General features: G+C 38.6%; 1 protein-coding gene across 2 annotated transcripts in view; it reads left to right on the top strand.

The window, feature by feature from the left end:
• Positions 1-20,707, top strand: part of SAR1B (secretion associated Ras related GTPase 1B) — a 32,126-nt gene that overhangs the window by 1,918 nt on the left and 9,501 nt on the right. For both annotated transcript variants that reach the window (XM_047731676.1, XM_047731677.1), the window contains exons 2-3: positions 11,967-12,042; positions 16,548-16,667. In XM_047731676.1, the coding sequence (XP_047587632.1) occupies positions 11,985-12,042; positions 16,548-16,667 (178 nt within the window). In that variant the 5' untranslated portion in view covers positions 11,967-11,984. The remainder of the gene's footprint in view (positions 1-11,966; positions 12,043-16,547; positions 16,668-20,707) is intronic.

Genomic DNA, 20,707 nt, shown 5'->3' with positions numbered 1-20,707 from the left:
TGTCAGGAATGAAAATCACTGGCACATTGAAGTTTATAAGTCAGAATTCTATAGTAATGATAATTTCTCCACCCTCTTTGAGTGTACTTGGCTGATACTCATTTAAATGATTTCTCTGCAAAACATTACTAAGCAAAAACCTTTAAAATTACATGTTTGAAATATTTCTTTTGTAAGTGATGAACCACTGAATTCTCCTGAAATCAATATGCACTGCATGTTACTCACTAGAATTTAAATAAAAATTTGAGGAAAAAGAAAAAATTTTATTTTTCTTGTATATAGCTTTTGAACAATTTCAATTAAGCGTATTTTAAGGGGGCGCCTGGCTGGCTCAGTCAGTGGGGCATGCTACTCTTGATCTTGGGGTCGTGAGTCGTGAGTTCAAGCCCCATGCTGGGCCTGGAGGTTTTTTGTTGTTGTTGTTGTTTTAAAGATTTTTTTTTAAAATTTTTATTTTATTTTATTTATTTGACAGAGAGAGAGAGATCACAAGTAGGCAGAGAGGCAGGCAGAGAGAGGAGGAAGCAGGCTCAATGCTGAGCAGAGAGCCCGATGCGGGGCTCGATCCCAGGACCCTGAGACCATGACCTGAGCCGAAGGCAGAGGCCCAATCCACTGAGCCACCCAGGTGCCCTGTTTTAAAGATTTTATTTATTTATTTGACAGACAGAGATCTCAAGTAGGCAGAGAGGCAGGCAGAGAGAGAGAGGAGGAAGCAGGCTCCTTGCTGAGGAGAGAGCCCGACGAGGGGCTCGATCCCAGGACCCTGGGATCATGACCTGAGCTGAAGGCAGAGGCCTTAATCCACTGAGCCACCCAGATGCCCCTGAAGGCAGAGGCTTTAACCCACTGAGCCACCCAGGCGCCCTTGGCCTAGAGGTTTTTAAAAAAAGTATTTTAAGGTTTGAATTTGTCACTGCTTATATTGATTTTCATTTTCTTAATTCAGTATAGGCAAGTGCAGTACTCAAGATTCACAACTTTTCATAACAAAGCATTTTTCCCCCTTCTCTCACTCTTAAAAAAAAATCCTATTTATATTTGTCACAGATTTAACCTTCCAGTTGAGTGTCACTTTTCCCCAAAGGAGACTTGAGTTTGTATTTTTTGTTGATTACGTGAATGCAAAGGTCTAATTCCATTACTATGATTGCTATGCATTCAGTCATAAAATGTTTTCTTGAGTTTTGTATTTGCATCACTGTTTCAAAACTTTAAAGGCTATAGAGAGAAAAATCTTAAGAATTTTAGGGGAGAGGGGATGCCTGGGTGGCTCAGTCGGTTAGGCGGCTGCCTTCGGCTCGGGTCATGATCTCAGGGTCCTGGGATCGAGTCCCACATCGGGCTCCTTGCTCCGCGGGGAGCCTGCTTCTCCCTCTGCCTCTGATTGCCACTCTGCCTGCCTGTACTCTCTCTATCTCTCTGACAAATAAATAAATAAAACATAAAAAAAAAAAAGAATTTTAGGGGAGAATATTTATAAGGGCAGCACTGTCTCGAAACATTTAACATTATTACTTTTCATCCTTGGTAATGCACAGGGCCTTACTGAAATTCTATAAAACATGGTCAAGCAGAGTTTGGGCTCATATTTCTAGTCCTATTTGAATTTGAAAGAGAATTGTGCATAATTTCTGAATTAGCTTACAGGTAGTTTACTGATCTTATGGAATTTATGCACATTTTCATCATAAACCCGATGAAGTTGGATAGAAAATTATGATTAATCTTTTCTAGTAAATATCTTCACCTAGAGTTGAAGGAAATTACTCTAGTACCTTCTCTGGTGACCGTGACAATGTTGTTAATATTTAAAGTTAAGTTATTCATGAAAAGTATCATTAAAAACTTCTTCAGGGGCGCCTGGGTGGCTCAGTCGGTTAAAGCCTCTGCCTTCGGCTCGGGTCATGATCCCAGGGTCCTGGGATCAAGCCCCGAGTCCGGCTCTCTGCTCAGCGGGGAGCCTGCTTCCCTTCCTCTCTCTGCCTGCCTCTCTGCCTGCCTGTGATCTCTGTCTGTCAAATACATAAATAAAATCTTTAAAAAAAACAAAAACAAAAAAACTTCTTCATATCGGGGCACCTGGGGGGCTCAGTCGGGTAAGCATCTGACTCTTGATTTCTGCTCAGGTGATGATCTCAGGGTTGTGAGAGGGAGCCCCGAGTCAGGCTTAGCTCTGGGCATGGAGCCTGCTTAAGATTCTACCCCCCCCTTCCTCCTCCCACCTTTTTTCTCTCTAAAACATTTTTTTCATTTTAAAATACTGAAGTTTTTCCATATTCTTGTTAATGTTGAAATTAACTTGAAAATTGGCATTTAGAGTTTATGCTTTTGAGGAGGCACCTGGTTCAGTTTATAGAGTGTACAACTTTTTATCTTAGGGTTATGAGTTCAAACTCCATGCTGGGTGTAGAGATTACTTAAAAAAAATCGTTAAAAAATTTGTTTTGAATTTCAGTTAATTTAGTCAGAATGAGTTAATGCCACTTTACATTGTGTAGTATTCAAAATATTTTTCAGGTACATTATCATAATTAATTATTCTTAAAACTCTGTGAGGCAGATAATATTCCTATTATAGGTAAGAAAAAACTGGAGCTCAGAAAGATTGCCTTTCCCAGAAGAAAATAATAGTATTTCAAAAGATGCATATTAAATCCAGATTTTTAAAATTCTAGGATAGGAACTCACTTGCACCATAGCTTTACCATCCTTTGCTTCCCAAAATTAATAATGTATTGTTTCTGTAATGTTACTCTGGTGTTATATTTGCCTTTTTAGATCATTGGCGCTTTTATTTTTATTTCTGTTTTTTAAAATTATTTTTATTGACATATAATGTATTATTTGCCCCGGGGTACAGGTCTGTGAATCATCAGTCTTATACATTTCACAGAACTCACTATAGCACATACCCCCCCAGTGTCCATAACCCAGCCACCCTATCCCTTCCCCCTACTCCCCCAGCAACCCTCAGTCTTTATTTTTTAATAATAGCTTTATTGATAGTTCATATACCATAAAATTTATCCTCTTAAAGTATACAATTAAAAAAAAAAGTATGCAATTCAGTGTTTTTAGTATATTCACAGTGTTATGTAACCATCACCACCATCTATTCCAGAACATTTTCATCACCCAAAAAGAAATCCACTACCTATTAGCAGTCACTCCCTATTTCCCCTTACCTCCCTTGTCTGACAACCACTAACTTAGTCTGAGAACTTACATGTTCAGGACATTTCATGTAAGTGTAATCATTCATTTAAGTTTAATGGGAGAAGGCTTTAAGCAGTTATTTGTAATTTGAGAGCTTCTGCTCGATTCTACTCTTAAGTGCTGATTTTCGTGTTACTGGAGTAGATCATTTTTCTAATCTGTATAGGCACTTTCCTGTTTGTTGTTCATGCAATAAATAAATCTGCTGACGTGTATATGTTTCCTTATTCTTGACCTTTGCTCTTCACATGTCTAATAGTGTATTCATGGTGTTGTGTAACCTCTTCTCAGGGCTCAGGTATCTGTGGCTAAGTAACTTTATTCTTAGTTGGGCATTTTTATTTCTACTTTGAAATGACTAATGCTTGCTACCTTGTTTTAAGGTCCTTAGAAACCACAACTTTATAGAAATATTAGTATCTCATTATCTTCTAAAGCAGAGTTTCCCCATATGTGTTAATAAATTATTTCTCTAGGGGCAAATTTTACAACAGTAAATTTGGACCATCTTTATGCAAAGTCATTTTTCTTTCAAGGTTTACACTATTCCACTCTCTGTCAGTCTCATAGCTTTCACCTACTAACAGTCATCTTCAGTGAGGAATTCCTTTTTTAGTAAATTCTGCTCTCAACATGGGGTTCAAACTTAGGACCCCGAGATCAAGAGTCACATGCTACACTGACTGAACCAGCCAGGCACCCTTTCAAGGACTTTGTCACTTGATTCACAATCTTGCTCTCTCTAGCTCTCCGTTCTTCCAGGTGATTTTGTTGTCAGTGTGGACAGTATACCATGTGTCCTGGCTTCCCCTTTCTTTCACTCCAGTTTTCTTCATCTGTCTGTGCCAGAGCCAGGCCTTGGAACTTGCCACCACCCAGACCTGATGCTCTTGAATTTCTGAACGTGGCATTCTTCTCCAGTTTGCTGACACAGTTCTGCACCATCTTTCACTTTTCTCGCCCTTTTTACTATGACTATCTCTACAGTTGCTTTTTGATCAGATTTCCCCCCCTGTTCTCTTAGTTCTCTTCTGTGAGAAGCCTGCCTTTGCTCCCAAGTTTATCCCTATATGCTAGCTGCCTTTATACCTTTACTCACACAGCCTGAACTTTTGATCATACCACTTCAGCCTCTCACTAGTACTCTCAAATTCCTGTTCCCTTGTCTTTTTTCAGGTCCTAATCCCTGTTCACTCCATGTTCTGTAAAGCTGATCCTCGCTGGGAGGTGAGGGCAGCAGGGGAGGTTGGAAATCCATGCAGATGGGCAGAGCGGTGAATGTTTTTCAGCCCCAATCAAGCACTTGTCTCTTTTTAGCAGTCCTTTAACTTGATCTTTTCCCCACAGTAGTTATTCGAATCTTCACTCTGCTCCTCAGAAAAGTCTCTGTACCCGTTCTTCACTTTTGTTGTTGGATTCCTGCAACCTCCTCTGTACGTTCCTGGCTCTCCTTCCTTCTACTCTTAGAGCAGACGTGCTCTCAGCCCTGGCTTTTCTTGAGACTTTGCCCTTTTGCTTAATTCCTTCCTTCCCTTTCTCTCTCATCTTTAACCTCTCCCTTTCTGCTAGCTCCTTATCAACATACTTAACCCTTCTTTAAGAAGAAAATCCCACTCTCATTCATTTCAAACTCTTCGAAAGAGGAATCTTTCCTTACTGCCTCTAACTATTGACCTTCTGTCCTACTCTCTCCATAATAACAGCAGCCAGGTATTAAGTACTTATTTTGTGGGTTTTATTTTACTTGATCTTCACAACACCCTGCAAGAGTTGGCAAAAGAAACTGTAGCTTGTTCTAAGGTCACACAGTTAATTACTTCTGGAGACCTGGCTCTGCTGTGCTTTAAGTACTGGCCTTGGGTCTCCAGGACTTCTGCTCTGCTGTGGGCTGCTTATGCTCTCAGCGGTTGTCACCTTGTCATGAAGAAAGCTGTGACATCTCTGCAGTGGTACTTCGTGGGGCTAACTTCTTTCCGCTTTTGCCACCATCTCTTCTTGTTTTTTTGTTTTTTTTTTTTGTTTTTTTTGATTTTGTTTATCTGAGAGAGTGAACGAAAGAGAACACAAGCAGATAGAAGGGCAGAGAGAGGGAGAAGCTGACTCCCCTCTGAGCAGGAAGCCTGACTCCGGGCTCAATCCCAGGACCCCACAATAATGACCTGAGCTGAAGGCAGATGCTTAACTGACTGAGCCACCCAGGTGCCCCTCTTCTAGTTCTATCCTTGCAGGGTTCTTTTGGTTCTTCCACTCCTCTGTCCCTTAAGACCATCTCAAGTGAAAAGTCATTTCTTCCATAGCATTTGGCTGGTGCTTGAGGCAGGAGGCCTTTAGGCAGAATAGGTGGGAGAAATTCATTTGTTGGTTGGGAAGGAGAATGGGTAGAGGTTTTAAGGTGGTAAATTATAGGTCACCAGCAGTGAATGGCAAGTGGTTCACTTTGACCCAGGGAAAGCTAGAAATAGAGAAGATTTAAGCTTGTAAAGGTGACCAAAAGATAGTGGAAGTTCTGAATTACAGGATGAGGAGTTTGAATCATTTCTTAGCCCACAAACCTCCGGTGGCTCTCTATCCAAAGGTATAGGATGGCCATATAATTTCATATCTAATCAGGATGTTTCTGAGAGTGAAAGGAAGCACTATTAATAATTGTACTGGAGCACCTGGGTGGCTCAGTGGGTTAAGCCTCTGCCTTTGGCTCAGGTCATGATCTCAGGGTCCTGGGATCGAGCCCCGCATCAGGCTCTCTGCTCTGCAGGGAGACTGCTTCCCCCTTTCCCTCTGCCTGCCTCTCTGCCTACTTGTGATCTCTCTGTCAAATAAATAAGTAAAATATTTATTTGTTTATTTATTTTTTAATATTTTATTTGACAGCGAGATCACAAGTAGGCAGAGAGGCAGGCAGAGAGAGAGAGAGAGAGAAGCAGGCTCCCCGCCAAGCAGAAAGCCCAATGTGGGGCTCCATCCCAGGATCCCGGGACCATGACCCGAGCTGAAGGCAGGGGCTTTAACCCACTGAGCCACCCAGGCGCCCCTAAGTAAAATATTTAAAAAAAATAATTGTACTGAGCTAACTTTGCGGAGACTGTCCCCAGCAAGCTGGGAGTTATAGTCACCCTGATCATGCAACAAGTCAAGTCTAAGATGACATTTTGATGAAGCCATTCTGGAGGGTGTGTACAAACTGGTACAAACAGAATTTGAGGTTAAGATGACAGTTTGGGAATGTGATTTAAGGTTCTTCACTTACTGGTGCCTGTATGAATCAAATAAGCTTGAGACTACAAAAACTGATAGAGCTGGGATATAACTAACTGGATGTGGGATGTAAGGGAGGAGGAATTACACATCAGAGTTATAAGCTGGAGTGATTTTTAAAAATGGTACATAACCATTTTTAAAAAATTAAGCCTTGGGGTGCCTGGGTGGCTTAGTCTTTAAGAAGATGTCTGCCTTCGGCTCAGGTCGTGATCCCAGGGTCCTAGGATCCAACCCCGAATTGGGCTCCCTACTCAGCAGGAAGCCTGCTTCACCCTCTCCCACTCCCCCTGCTTGTATTCCCTCTCTTGCTGTCTCTATCTCTGTCAAATAAATAAAATCTTAAATATATATATATATATCTCTTTAAAAGAAAATCTAGGCCTTGGAATGCCTGGGTAGCTCAGTCGGTTAAGCCTCAGCCTTCAGCTCAGGTCATGATCTCAGGGTCCTGGCATTGAGTCCCACATCGGGCTCCATGCTCAGCAGGGAGTCTGCTTCTCCCTCCCCCTCTCCCTCAGCCGGCCACTTCCCCTGCTAGTTCTCTCTTTCTCTCTCTCTCTCTCTCTGTCAGATAAATAAGATTTTTTTTTTTTTGACAGACAGATCACCAGTAGGCAGAGAGGCAGGCAGAGGGGGGGGGGGAAGCAGGCTCCCCGCAGAGCAGAGAGCCGGATGCGGGGCTCGATCCCAGGACCCTAGGATCACGACCTGAGCCAAAGGCAGAAGCTTTAACCCACTGAGCCACCCAGGCGCCCCTCTGTGTCAAATAAATAAATAAAAATCTTAAAAAAAAAAAAAGAAAAGAAAATCTAAACCTTTAAAACTGTCATAAAGCCACTGCAATGTAAGAGAAAGGGAATGGACCTGGAAATCAGAAAGACCCATGTTTGGAACTTCAATGTGACAATCCCTAATACTTGAAATTTAGTTATTGTAACTTCAGTTTCTTCTTCTGTAAAATGGAACAGTAATGTATTTACTTTGGGACCCAGTCAGTAGAGCATGTGACTCTTCATCTTGGGGTCCTGAGTTCAAGCCTCACATTGGGCATGGAGCTTACTTAAAAATAAAAATAATATAATATTTACTTTGAAAGGTTGTTGGGGTATTTAGTGGTGACATCCACAAAGTGCCTGGTCCTGTGTCCACATGGTAGGAGAAATAGAGCAGCTAACGCTGAATGCTTCTTCCATGCCAGCTGCTAAGTGCTTTGTGTGTAGTAATGGATTTAATCTTCACAGCCATCTCAGGTAGCTATTACTGTCCCCAGTTTACAGGTAAGGAAATTGAAATAACTTGTCTAAGGTTAGTGGTAAAGTCCTGGCTCTGTAGCTCTTGTTTTTTTTTTTTTTAAAGATTTTATTTATTTTATTTGACAGACAGAGATCACAAGTATAGCCATCTCAGGTAGCTATTACTGTCCCCAGTTTACAGGTAAGGAAATTGAAATAACTTGTCTAAGGTTAGTGGTAAAGTCCTGGCTCTGTAGCTCTTGTTTTTTTTTGTTTTTTTTTGTTTTTAAGATTTTATTTATTTTATTTGACAGACAGAGATCACAAGTAGGCAGAGAGGCAGGCAGAGAGAGAGAAGGAAGCAGGCTCCCCACTGAGCAGAGAGCCCAATGTGGGGCTCGATCCCAGGACCCTGGGATCATGACCTGAGCCGAAGGCAGAGGCTTTAACCGACTGAGCCACCCAGGTGCCCCTGTAGCTCTTGTTTTTAACCTTTCAGCAAATCATAATGCTTACAGGGGTAGCTGCTACTTCTTGTGAGCTTTGCTTTGTTAAATTGAAAGAATGATTCAATATTGTTTCTTAGGTCCAAATGTTTCAAGTAGGAAGCATGAGACCAAACACCTAAATTTAGTCTCAGATATCTTTGTTCCTCATTCTGACTTATGCCTCACTTGTGACCATCTGTTGACTAACGCTGTTTGCAGCCCCCTAACCTGTCCCATCACAGTACCTGAGTTTTTGCTGTCCTCACTTCGTTTCACACTTCTGCACATAGTATAACAACCAATAACCACTTAGCAAACTCTTATTTAATCTTCAAGATTCAGGCTGAACATCATCCAAGAAACCTTTCCTTAGCTACAACTTGCCTTTGTAGAACTGGGGAAATAGGACTGTGGATGTAGAGACAAGGAGGACTGGTTTTCTCTTTTTCTATACAGAACATAAAGTCATTTGTGAGCATACCATACCCCTTCTTACTGCATTACTTCTTTTATTCTGATTTTCCACTGTTAGGATTATTAATCCACTTATAGCTTAAGATTTTCAGTATGGTCAGTTTTTTTTTTCTTTGTGTTTGTATAAATTTTGAAATTCTATAGGGTAAGTTGTTACCATCCTAGATAATATCCTATTCAGTTTTAACATTTTTTAGTTGAATTACATTTGTGTAGCTAACTTACCTCTCTAGACTATAACCTTTTCAAGAGAGTCATGTTTATTATCATATTTGTATCCTGTATGGTGTCTAGCTCAGGATCTTGGACATAATATGAATTTGGTAATCATTAGAATTAAATAAAATGTCTTAATATACCACTGCTTAATTTGATTCCCTGCAGTAAAAATTATGATTCTATTTGAAAAATAAACATCTTACCTAAAAATCTTCAGGAAAGATAAGTCCCTTATATATATTTTCTGTGACTACAAGTTTTAAATTTCTACATGACCTAGAAGAATAATAAAGAATGAGATATAATTTTCAACTTGAGTAAAATAAGAATTTCTAAGGTACTGGATTTTTTTTTTTTTAAGATTTATTTATTTAGAGCAAGCGAGCGGTGGTGAGGGTCAGAAGGAGAGAGTTTTGGGATTTAAGATTTATTATGTCAGAGAGAGAGACTGCATGTGTGCACAAGCAGGGGGCTCAGCAGGCAGAGGGAGAAGCAGGCTCCCTGCTGAGCAAGGAGCCAGATATGGGACCCGATCCCAGGATGCTGAGATCGTGACCTGAGCCAAAGGCAGGTGCTTAACCAACTGAACCACCCGTGCATCCCTGGATTTTTGTATATATTTGTGGCTCTTCTAGTTCTCATTCTTGTGCTACCGACACATGAAACTTCATAATTTGTGAGTCACTCTCAGTCAGGAATGGACTGATTGCAAGAACAAAATTTTGCTCTTGCGAGTTAAAGGCGATGGAAGAGGGGAGAGGCTATTGCCTGGATCCAGGGAATATCCTAGTAAATACTGCTAGGACTCCTAAACTGGAGGTAGGTGTCTCTTTTGTCTCTCACTTTCAATGCAATGTAATCTCCTAATACCTTATCATCTAGCAATCTTTGAGTTTGGTGGGCCTGCCTGGATCAAGGTTGGCAGCCCACTGACGGAAATGGTTAAAGAAAGCAGTGTTGTGGAACACCTGGGTGGCTCAGTAGTTAAGCATCTGCCAACAGCTCAGGTCAGCTCAGGTCATGATCGCAGGGTCCTGGGATCAAGTCCTGCATGGGGCTCCCTGCTCAGTGGGAAGCCTGCTTCTCTCTCTCCCACTCCCCCTGCTTGTGTTCCCTCTCATGCTGTGCTTCTGACTGTCATATAAATAAATAAAATCTTAAGAAAAAGAAGTGTTGTGTGTCACACTTGTCTAAAGAATGTCAAAGATAGCAGAACTTTTCACATTGGTAGGACTTGGCCCAAATTTGGGCCTGGGTTTTGTTTAGCTCTAGAAAATGAACTTTGGGGGCGCCTGGGTGTCTCAGTGTGTTAAAGCCTCTGCCTTCGGCTCAGGTCATGGTGTCAGGGTCCTGGGATTGAGCCCCGCATCCGGCTCTCTGCTTAGTGGGGAACCTTCTTCCCCGTCTCTCTCTGCCTGCCTCTCTGCCTACTTGTGATCTCTCTCTGTCAAATAAATAAAATCTTTAAAAAAAAGATTAAAAAAAAAAAGAAAATGAACTTTGTTGTCTGAAAATGTATTTTTGTGTATGTGATCTTTCATTTCTCCAGGATTTTTTCCCTTTTCTTTCCATATTAGCTTTATTAGTTATCAGGCCATGTCAAGTTAATGCTAAACGAAACTATGCTCTGCATTTTCTACTGTGATTTAAGAAAATGTTTTTTTAATATTTAGTAATATGATTAAAATTTGAAAAATGCAGAAAGATGATAGACCCCCAAATTTGCCACCATCTGCTATAAAAGACCAAAAGTAACAGAAAGTGGGTTTTTACTCCACTTAGGTATAATCAGACTTGGAAAACTTACTTAATTATCATAAATTTCCTTGTTTCATCTCTTTCTCTTTGCTCTTCCTTCCCCCACTCTAAGGTTTTGGTACGTATTTCATAGACCATATATACTTCATTTAAATTACTATTGAATATAGATTATTTCCAAAATTTTTCTTACATAATGCTTTGATGCACATCTTTTATACATAAAGATTGTCTGTATTTAGGACAATTTCTAAAAGTAGAATTCTTGGGGAGATTTCTGGGGGGTCGGTTGATTAAGCATCCTACTCTTCATCTCAAGCTCAGGTCTTGATCTCAGGGTTGTGAGATAAAGCCTATCTTTTATATAAATAAGTAAATAAATAAATAAACGAATAAGAATTCTTGGGTCAAGCAGTATAACATTTATTACTGCTGAATTAGTTGTTAAAAAGATTTGTACCAATTTATACTGCCACTAACTGCCTCTCTTACCACATTTTTTCCAGTTCTGGCTGTTACACTTCATTTTCGTGTTTACCACTCTGATTGGCAAGTAATGGTCTCTAGTTGTTGTTGTTTCTTTTTTTTTAGTCACTTTCTTTTGGTGGGTTTTTTAAAAATGGAAAGAGCTTTTACTTTTTCTTTCTTTCTCTTTTTTTTTAAGATTTTTTGTATTCGTCAGAGAGAGAGAGAGAGAGAGAGAGGGAGAACAAGCAGGGGGAGAAGCAGGCTCTCTGAGGAGCAAGGAGCTCGGTGAGGGACTCCATCCCAGGACCCTGGGATCATGATGCAAACCAAAGGCAGACACTTAACGATATCCATCCCCCCAACCTCCTTTTTTTTTTTTTTTAAAGTAAGCTCTACAGCCCGCGTGGGGCTTGAATTCAGGATCCTGAGATTAAGAGTCAAATGTTCTACCAATTAAGCCAGGCAGGCACCCCACTAGTTTGTATTTTAATGGCCTTTTTTTTTTTTTTTTTTAAATGCATCAGTATATATCAGATTAGACCATCCCGGATACAGGCACCTAGGTGGCTCAGTGGGTTGAGCTTCTGCCTTTGGCTCAGGTCATGATCTCAGCATCCTGGGATTGAAGCCGGCATCAGGCTCTCTCCTCTGCTTACTTGTGATTTCTCTCTCTCTCTCTCTCTCTGTCAAATAAATAAAATCTTAAAAAAAAAAAAAAAAAAAAAAGACCACCCTGGATACGAGTGGCTGACTCCTTATAGTAAGGTTCTTGTAGGATTATTTACTCAGAGTTCATGTTTAATGTTGTTAAATGGTGACTACTGAATTCAAACACTTTCTTTTCCAGACCCAGTAAGATTTCAATATGTCCTTCATATTTGACTGGATTTACAGTGGTTTCAGCAGTGTGCTACAGTTTTTAGGTATGTTGGCTCTTTGTTCTTTATTGTTATCCATTTAATCCTACTTAAATAAAAGTGCTTATTTGTCTAGAGCCTCTTTATACTATAACCCAGTAGTTGTGAATGTGAGCTTAGAAATCATACAAATGTAGTTACTCATTGTGTCACTTGTAAATTATGTAGTCTTGGGCAAATTACTTTTTCCACCTTAACCTTAGTTTCCTTATCTGTAAAATAAAAATAATTCCTACCCCTTAAGGTTATTGATAGGAATATTATTTACAGAAGTAGCTACCTTTGATTAGCCACTTTATCCAAGTGCTTTAGATACTTTATCTCATTTAATACTCACAGGAATTCTCTGCTTTATTTTTGTTACTATAAAATGCACGTTCTATAAAGTACCTTGTATATCATAACTGGCAGCATATAATCTGCTAAATAAGACTTGTATACCCAGCAAATCTGACTAGTGATTTTCCTCTCGTCTAGATTTTAAAGAGGAAAAATTTTAGCATCTCATTCTCTTATTTACACTCTCAACTTCTCACATTTTCCAGTGAAACAAGCTTTCGATTAACTTTTATGTTCTGATGCATACAGTTTTATTATTGTAGTAATTAATGAAGATATTTCTGGTCTTTTATTTTCAAATCATGCCCTAAGTTTAGTCTCCATGTAATCATCATCTTGAACTGGAACAAAGAGACGTACTTCATGTAATTACAGAGTTGTCAACATAATTCCTCACTGGCCACAACCATACTTATGAATTATCATCTTCTATGTAAATGGCTCTTTTTCCATAAACATAATTTTAACAAAGGAAATAAATTTTGTTTGGAAAATACACATTTTGTTTGATTACTGTGTATTAAAAGGACAAAAATGTAAGATCAAATTTTGTCAGTCTATTTTTATTTCTTATTTAGACCTCAATGCACATTTTTTAAAATCAAGGTTTGGGGTTTTTTTTTTCCTTTTTAAAATAAAATTCCTCACATTTTATAATGTCACTCTACTACAGGTCAAATATCCGATCTCTCTACATTACCTCCTCAAGAGCTCTTAAATATTTTTATCAGATTGAAATATTTTTTTTACATATTTGCAACAGCTGGGTCAGAAATAAACATTTTAAACTTCATTATACTGGGATAACCCAGGTTGTAACAGGTTGGTATCTATATCTCAGTTTATAGAAAAATTAATGTCTGCTGAACTATGTTGAAAAAGCAAAATAAATTGCCTAATACGCAGGAGCAAGAGGTTAATAGGGCTAACAGTGGGAGGCAGTGTAGAGAAATGAAATGAACCAAAGCTTTGGCATCAGGGGTGATTTCAAATCTTACATCTAACTTCAGCATTTGAGCAACTTAACTTTAAGCCTTTGTTCCCTTCTGTAAAAAAGAGGATAATAGTATTTACTTAAAAGAGTTATTTTGAGGATTACATAATGTGTAACAGCTTGCTTAATAGTGCCTGTCACAAGATAAGGATTTAGTCCAACCCACTTTAAAGATTAAAGTTGAAACGTTGTAGGTGTTCCCTTTTGGAATCTTACCCAGTGCACTTCTACTACTTAAAAAGATGGTAAGATTGATTGTGATTGCACTGGTTAGAAACAATCTGTTTAGAAACATTTTAAGAAATAGAAATGTCAGGGTGCCTAGGTGGTTCAGTTTGTTAAGTGTCTGCCTTTGGCTCAGGTCATGATCCCAGGGTCCTAGGATGGTGTCCCACATCAGGCTCCTTGCTCAGTGGGGAGTCTGCTTCTCCCTCTCCCTCTGCTTTTGCTCTCTCTAATAAATAAATAAAATCTTAGAAAAAAAAAAAGAAATACAAATGTATAAAAAAGTATTAGTCACAATTCATGATTAAATAAGAAATGTAGTATCCCAGCTCAAGTAAATATGGAAGACAGTCTTCCCCTTAGGATCAGAACTCTTGGTCACTGGGTTGTCAAAAGATTAGGACTTTAAAAAAAAAAAAAAAAGATTAGGACTTTAAACAATTTACTTCTTAAGCTTCAATGTGGATAAAGAATTGGGTATTATTTTGGCATGAACTTATTTAAATGGGTAACCTGAATTACAATGCCTTATGTCTTTAAAAGTTCATTTACTGGCTGAATGAATATTTTTGGAATTGCTACTATGTCCCCAGTGCTCATGTAATTCCATGGGTGTGAGACAATTAAACACATGAAACATAAAGTTCAATATTACTACATACCCCATTAGAATGTTCAAAAGTTGGACATTAACAATAACAGATGCTGACAAGTATGTGGATCAGTAAGAACTTTCATTCACTGCTGGGACTGCAAAATGGTACAGACACTTTGGAAGACTGGGTGATTTCTTACAACACTAGACATACTCTTACCATACAGTCTAGCAGTTGTGCTCCTTGGTATTTACCCAGAGGAGTTTAGAGCTTAGATCCACATGTGAACCTGCACACTGATGTTTTATAGCAGCTTCATTTGTAATTGCCAAAACTTGAAGCAACCAAGGTATCCTACAGTAGTTGAACAGAGAACTAAACTGGTTCGTCTAGACAATGGAGTATTATTCAGCACCAAAAAGAAATGAGCTATCAAGTCATGAAAAGACATGGAGGAAGCTGAAATGCATATTACTAAGTAAAAGAAACCAATCTCAAAAGGCTACATACTGGGCGCTTGGGTGGCTCAGTGGGTTAAGCCGCTGCCTTCGGCTCAGGTCATGATCTCAGGGTCCTGGGATCGAGTCCTGCGTCGGGCTCTCTGCTCATCAGGGAGCCTGCTTCCCTTCCTCTCTCTCTGCCTGCCTCTCTGCCTACTTGTGATCTCTGTCTGTCAAATAAATAAATAAAATCTTAAAAAAAAAAAAAAAGGCTACATACTGTTTGATTTCAACTATATGACATTCTGGCAAGGCAAAAAGGCAGAAATATGGAGACTAAAAAGATGAGTGGTTGCCAGGCAGTGGGGGAAGGGTGGGATGAATGAGCAGAACATACAGGATTTTTAGGGCAGTGAAAATACTTTGTATGATATTATAATGATGGATGTATGTTCTTATATGTCTATCAAAACACAGAATATACAAACTAAGAATGAGCCGAGCCCTAAGGTAACTCTGGGTGATTATGATGTATCAGTATAGGTTCATCATTGGTTAAAAATGTACCATTTTTACGGGGCGCCTGGGTGGCTCAGTGGGTTAAGCCTCTGCCTTCAGCTCAGGTCATGGTCCCAGGGTCCTGGGATCGAGCCCCACATCGGGTTCTCTGCTCGGCAGGGAGCCTGCTTCCTCCTCTCTCTCTGCCTGCCTCTCTGCCTCCTTGTGATCTCTCTCTCTGTCAAGTAAATAAATAAAATCTTAAAAAAAAAAAAAGTACCATTTTGGTGAGTGATACTGGAAATATCTGTACTGTCCTATCAGTTTTGTTGTAAACCTAAAACTCCTCTGGGAAAAAAAACCTTTAAAAAAAAATAATAAAGCTCAATTTTGAATTTCACAGTAAATGCCAATCTCTTATAAATTGGTCAATGCTCTTTTTCCTGTCACTTCCTCTATCAGTATTGGTTGATACATCTAAATTACGTGCTTGGTTTTTTTTGTTATTGCTTTAGTTTTCGGCAGTTCTGTGAATAGTTTAACCATATTCTCAGGGAAATTTGACAGTGAACTAAACTTTTTTTTTTTTAAAGATTTTATTTATTTGACACAGAGAGAGATCAGAAGTAGTCAGAGAGGCAGGCAGAGAGAGAGGAGGAAGCAGGCTCCCCGCTGAGCAGAGAGCCCGATGCGGGGCTCGATCCCAGGACTCCAAGATCATGACCTGAGCCGAAGGCAGCGGCTTAACCCACTGAGCCACCCAGGCGCCCCGTGAACTAAACTTTTTATTGAAAAAACTCACTATGATTTTTATGTCATAAGTGCTTAATTTTTTATCCACCATGAAAATTCCTTTAATTTTCCTTTTGGTCCAGCTTCATAAATACATGATGTCAAGTATGTTACGAGTATTTCTCTAATAGAGAACATTGCTATTTATCCCTAACTGGTCAAGGGAATCAGCATTGTGGTATTGAGACAGGTTTAGGTAACACATTCAATGACTGGGACAAAGTTTAGTTTTGAAATGATTTGAGGGGTGCCTGGGAGGCTCAGTCCATTGAGCATCTGCCTTCAGCTCAGGTCATGAGCCTGTGATCACAGTCAGATCCCTGTGCCTACTGCTCCCCCTGCTTGTGCTATCTCTAGCTCTCTCTGTCTCTCTGTCAAATGAATGAATAAAAATCTTTAAAAAAAAAAAAATGACCTGAACTTGCAAATCATGACAGATTTAGAATAGCTCTTCAAAACAAAAAATAGACTAGAAATTCAAGCATATTCAAGCCAATTTATAAAATCTTACAAGTTCAAAATATATTTTTCTTATGTAAATGTTATACTATACTTTTATTTGAAGTCTTTTGCTTGGATAATCTATGTCAGAGAGAATTTTGACTAATCATAGCTCTTACTCTGCAGGATTATATAAGAAAACCGGTAAATTGGTATTTCTTGGATTGGATAATGCAGGAAAAACAACATTGCTACACATGCTAAAAGATGACAGACTTGGACAACATGTCCCAACATTACATCCCAGTAAGTATATTCCCATGTACAACATGTTACTTTATCAATGATACCAGTTCATACGCACTAACAAAAAATTTTTTGTCTTTTGGTGTTTTTTGGTGTATTATGATCAGGTGATATGACCTATTCTTAAAATAGTATAATAAATCATAGCTAACCCACTCCACTTCCAAGAAGTACATTTAGATCTTAAAATAATACACATAGGTTTTTTTCAGTTAGTATACCCTTCTTCAGCTAGAGGAATTAAAGTTACTGTCTCAGGGATTTTAACATGATTGAGGTCTTTCCAACCAGATATTGCTTAGGCTATAAATAGTCACCGTTACCTTGTTTAGATAACCTAAATTTCTTTCAAGTTTTAAAACTACTTCTAATCATTATTCAGCGGACAGATTATAGTTTTACACTTTGCTAGTGACTCTCAATTTATTAACCAGTCAATTCTCTACTCTGAGAAACCTCAACAAAGTATCTGTTATAAAGACCATAGAATTATTCCAAAAAACAGGGCACATACAGATACATTTATAGAAAGTTTTAGAACAATTTGAAAAATAATTTACTGTGGTTTCTTTAAGAAAGACTGCCTGAATGACATTAACAATGACTCTATAAATCACTTAATACATACCATCCAGTAAGTATATAAGGTTATATCATGGTACTATTTGAGAAAGTAAAGTTCATGTTAAAGTGACAAAATTATTAGAATAGAAGACTAATTTAAATACCTCTGACCTTCTATCACTTGAAAAGACTGAGTCAAGTAGACATAAAGTTTTGTTTTTTCATTTTTTTAAAGATTTTATTTATTTATTTTGACAGAGATCACAAGTAGGCAGAGAAGCAGGCAGAGAGAGAGGAAGGGAAGCAGGCTCCCCGCTGAGCAGAAAACCCAATGTGGGGCTCGATCTCAGGACCCTGTGATCATGCCCTGAGCCACTCAGTGCCTCTAATTTTATTTTTTTAAACATCTAGTTCAAAAACAAGCTAATCACAGATTAATTATGAAATAATGAGTGTAGATTTAAATAATCAGCATAAAATTGAGCACTGGACCAGAAAGTAGATAATAATATGATAGTTATTTAATTCAGTAAATATACAGAGAACAAGGAAGAAGAATAACAAAAACAAAGTACTATTTTATCGATAAAACTCTTAATTGGAAAAGGAAGATTTCATAAAACTGATACATCTTTTTTTTATATTAGGATAAGAGTGGAGCTTGGCAAATAAGATTCTGATACAAGAACAATACTATTAAAGAAAAAAATGATAATTGTGAAATTGAGTATATAAATTGTATGCAAAAACAGTTGGAAGAGGGGCGCCTGTGTGGCTCAGTGGGTTAAGCCGCTGCCTTCGGCTCAGGTCATGATCCCAGGTCCTGGGTTCGAGCCCCACATCGGGCTTTCTGCTCAGCGGGGAGCCTGCTTCCTCCTCTCTCTCTGCCTGCCTCTCTGCCTACTTGTGATTTCTCTCTGTCAAATAAATAAATAAAATCTTTAAAAAAAAAAAAAAAACAGTTGGAAGAGACTACAGAGTGGTGTGGTATTATATTAGGTATAAGTCAGTTAAAAAAATGTTTTAAAGATTTTAAGTAATCTGTACACCCAACATGGGGCTTCAGTGTATAACCCTGAGAACAAGAGTTGCAATGCTCTATGAAGTGAGCCGGCCAGGCACCCCCATTTTTATATTTTTGATGTTGCTCTCCTTTATTCATCAAATATTTACTGATACCTATTTTATGTCACACATTGTTCAAAGTACAAGGAGTGAAAGCAGTGGCACAAAACAGTTGCCATCTCAACTTTCCTGCCATTCTTGTTCATTTTATCTTAACATTTTTCATTAATCAAGAACATAAAAAAAAAAAAAAAAAGAACATATATGATAAAGGTAATATGTATCTACCTTATGATCTGACAGTTCCATTGCTAAGTATTTATCAAGAAGAAATGAAAATATATATTCGCCAAAATCCTTGTACAAGAATGTTTATATCAGCTTTCTTTGTTATAGCCCCAAACTGGAAACAGCGCAGATACCCATCCCCACCAAAAGAATAAATGATGAAATTCTATTCAATAAGAAATAGGGATAACTGTTATATACAGTATATATTATGATGCTTGGAAGAAGATGATCACAAAAGTTACATACTGTATGGTATCATTTATATGAAATTCTAGAACAGGTGCAACAAACCTGTGATGATAGAATTCAGATTACTCCTGGGAGTGGACAGTGAGTGGGAAAGGGCAAACTCCCTGGGATATTAAAAGTTTTCTGTGTCTTACTCAAACTGGGACATTTTATAAAGTAGGGAGTGTATTAGTGTATTAGGGATTGTAACCATAAAGGTAATTTCCCAAGTAAATATAATTCAAGCATTATATTTACCTTATGGAAAGGAACACACTTTGAACACGAATTGTATTGGTTTATTCAGTTGGGAGGCTACATAAAGAATTTTTAATAAAATACTCTAGGGCCTCAGCAATATAATGGATAGTTAAAATTATACTGAACCTTTCATTATTATTGTAGGGGACTTCTGCTTTTGTTCTGGGGCAGTAAGAGCATCTGGAATTATCACACTGTAAGCAGCTAGAAAACTGGACAAACATATATACTACAACTGTTTTCAGAACTGGACAATATCTAACACAGGACTATGATTCCTGAGAGAAGGAAAACAAACCTTTCTTTATTCAAGTTTTACCACAGAGATAATCTTCAGACCATGGTGCAGGGAGAAGAAATCCAAACATAACCCAGTAGCCTTGCTGAGTTGAGACAGAGACTGAGGTGACGAGAATTTGCTTGGCATAATACCAGAGAGGAAGGAGCTCTACAGACAAAGAACTGCAGAAAGGTTCATGGCTAAATACCAATCCATGTGCATAGGGTAAAAGTCCCCTTGTCCAATCAAAAAACAATTTCTGGAGAAAGAATAATTGTAGCAGAGCTGTTAACCAAATAATTCTCAGAGTTCACATGCGCCCAGGAACCATTCATATTCCCACCAGCCGCAAAGGAGAGACCTGGCATTCACTAGAGACTCCAGAAGGGCCATACCTTAGTAATGGGACAGAAGTACTGGTAAAGTAAAGACAACTGTAACCTAGCAAAACTTAAAAACTGATCTGCAAGCAGTATAACTGTCTGCCAGCACAAAGTCCACCTCACTTCAAAGGAATACAGTGAAATCCAGCATCGAATAAAAAATGACTAGACATGCAAAGAAGCAGTAAAGTGTGACCCAAAACCAGGAGAAAAATCAATCAGTAGTGATAGACCCAGAAGTGACTAAGATCATGGAATTAGTAGATGAGGATGCCAAAAGAGCTGTGATGAATGTGCTCATGGACTGAAGGAAAACATGAAAAGAATGAGGAAAGAAATGGAAGATACAAGACAGAACCAAGTGGAAACGTCTACAAATGAAAAAATAACAGTAACTGAAGTGAAATTTTCACTCCATAGGATTAACAACAAAATAATGCCAGTACTGCAGAAGCAAGGACCAGTGAACTTAAGTCAACATAATAGAAAGTGTATAAAATGAAGCATAGAGAAAAGTGAAATGAAAAGATACTCAGTGACTTGCGGGAAAATAGGAAGCAGTTTAGGGCATCTGGGTGGCTCAGTGTGTTAAAGCCTCTGCCTTTGGCTCAGGTCATGATCCCAGGGTCCTGGAATCAGCCCGCTTCAGGCTCTCTTGTCAGCGAGGGGCCTGCTTCCCTCTTTCTCTCTGCCTGCCTATCTGCCTACTTGTGATCTCTGTCCATCAAGTAGATGAATAAAATCTTAAAACCAAAAACAAAGCAGTCTAGCCAACCTATACTTGAAGTCCTAGGAGAGGAAGGGAGGGAGGGAGCAGAAAAAAATTTGAAGACATAGCAAAAATTTTTATTGCAACCATGTTTATCATTAAAGACTGTCATCACTTGGTAATATGACAGCCATGAGAGAAAATTTCCCTGGTATCATCTAAGAAGAATTATAGAAAAAATTATTAGGTTGGAGCAGTT

This window comes from Lutra lutra, chromosome 5 (genome assembly GCF_902655055.1).
Source record: "Lutra lutra chromosome 5, mLutLut1.2, whole genome shotgun sequence".
NCBI lineage: Eukaryota > Metazoa > Chordata > Mammalia > Carnivora > Mustelidae > Lutra > Lutra lutra.
Note: the sequence above shows the minus strand (reverse complement) of the source record. Positions and strands in the feature narration are given on the sequence as shown.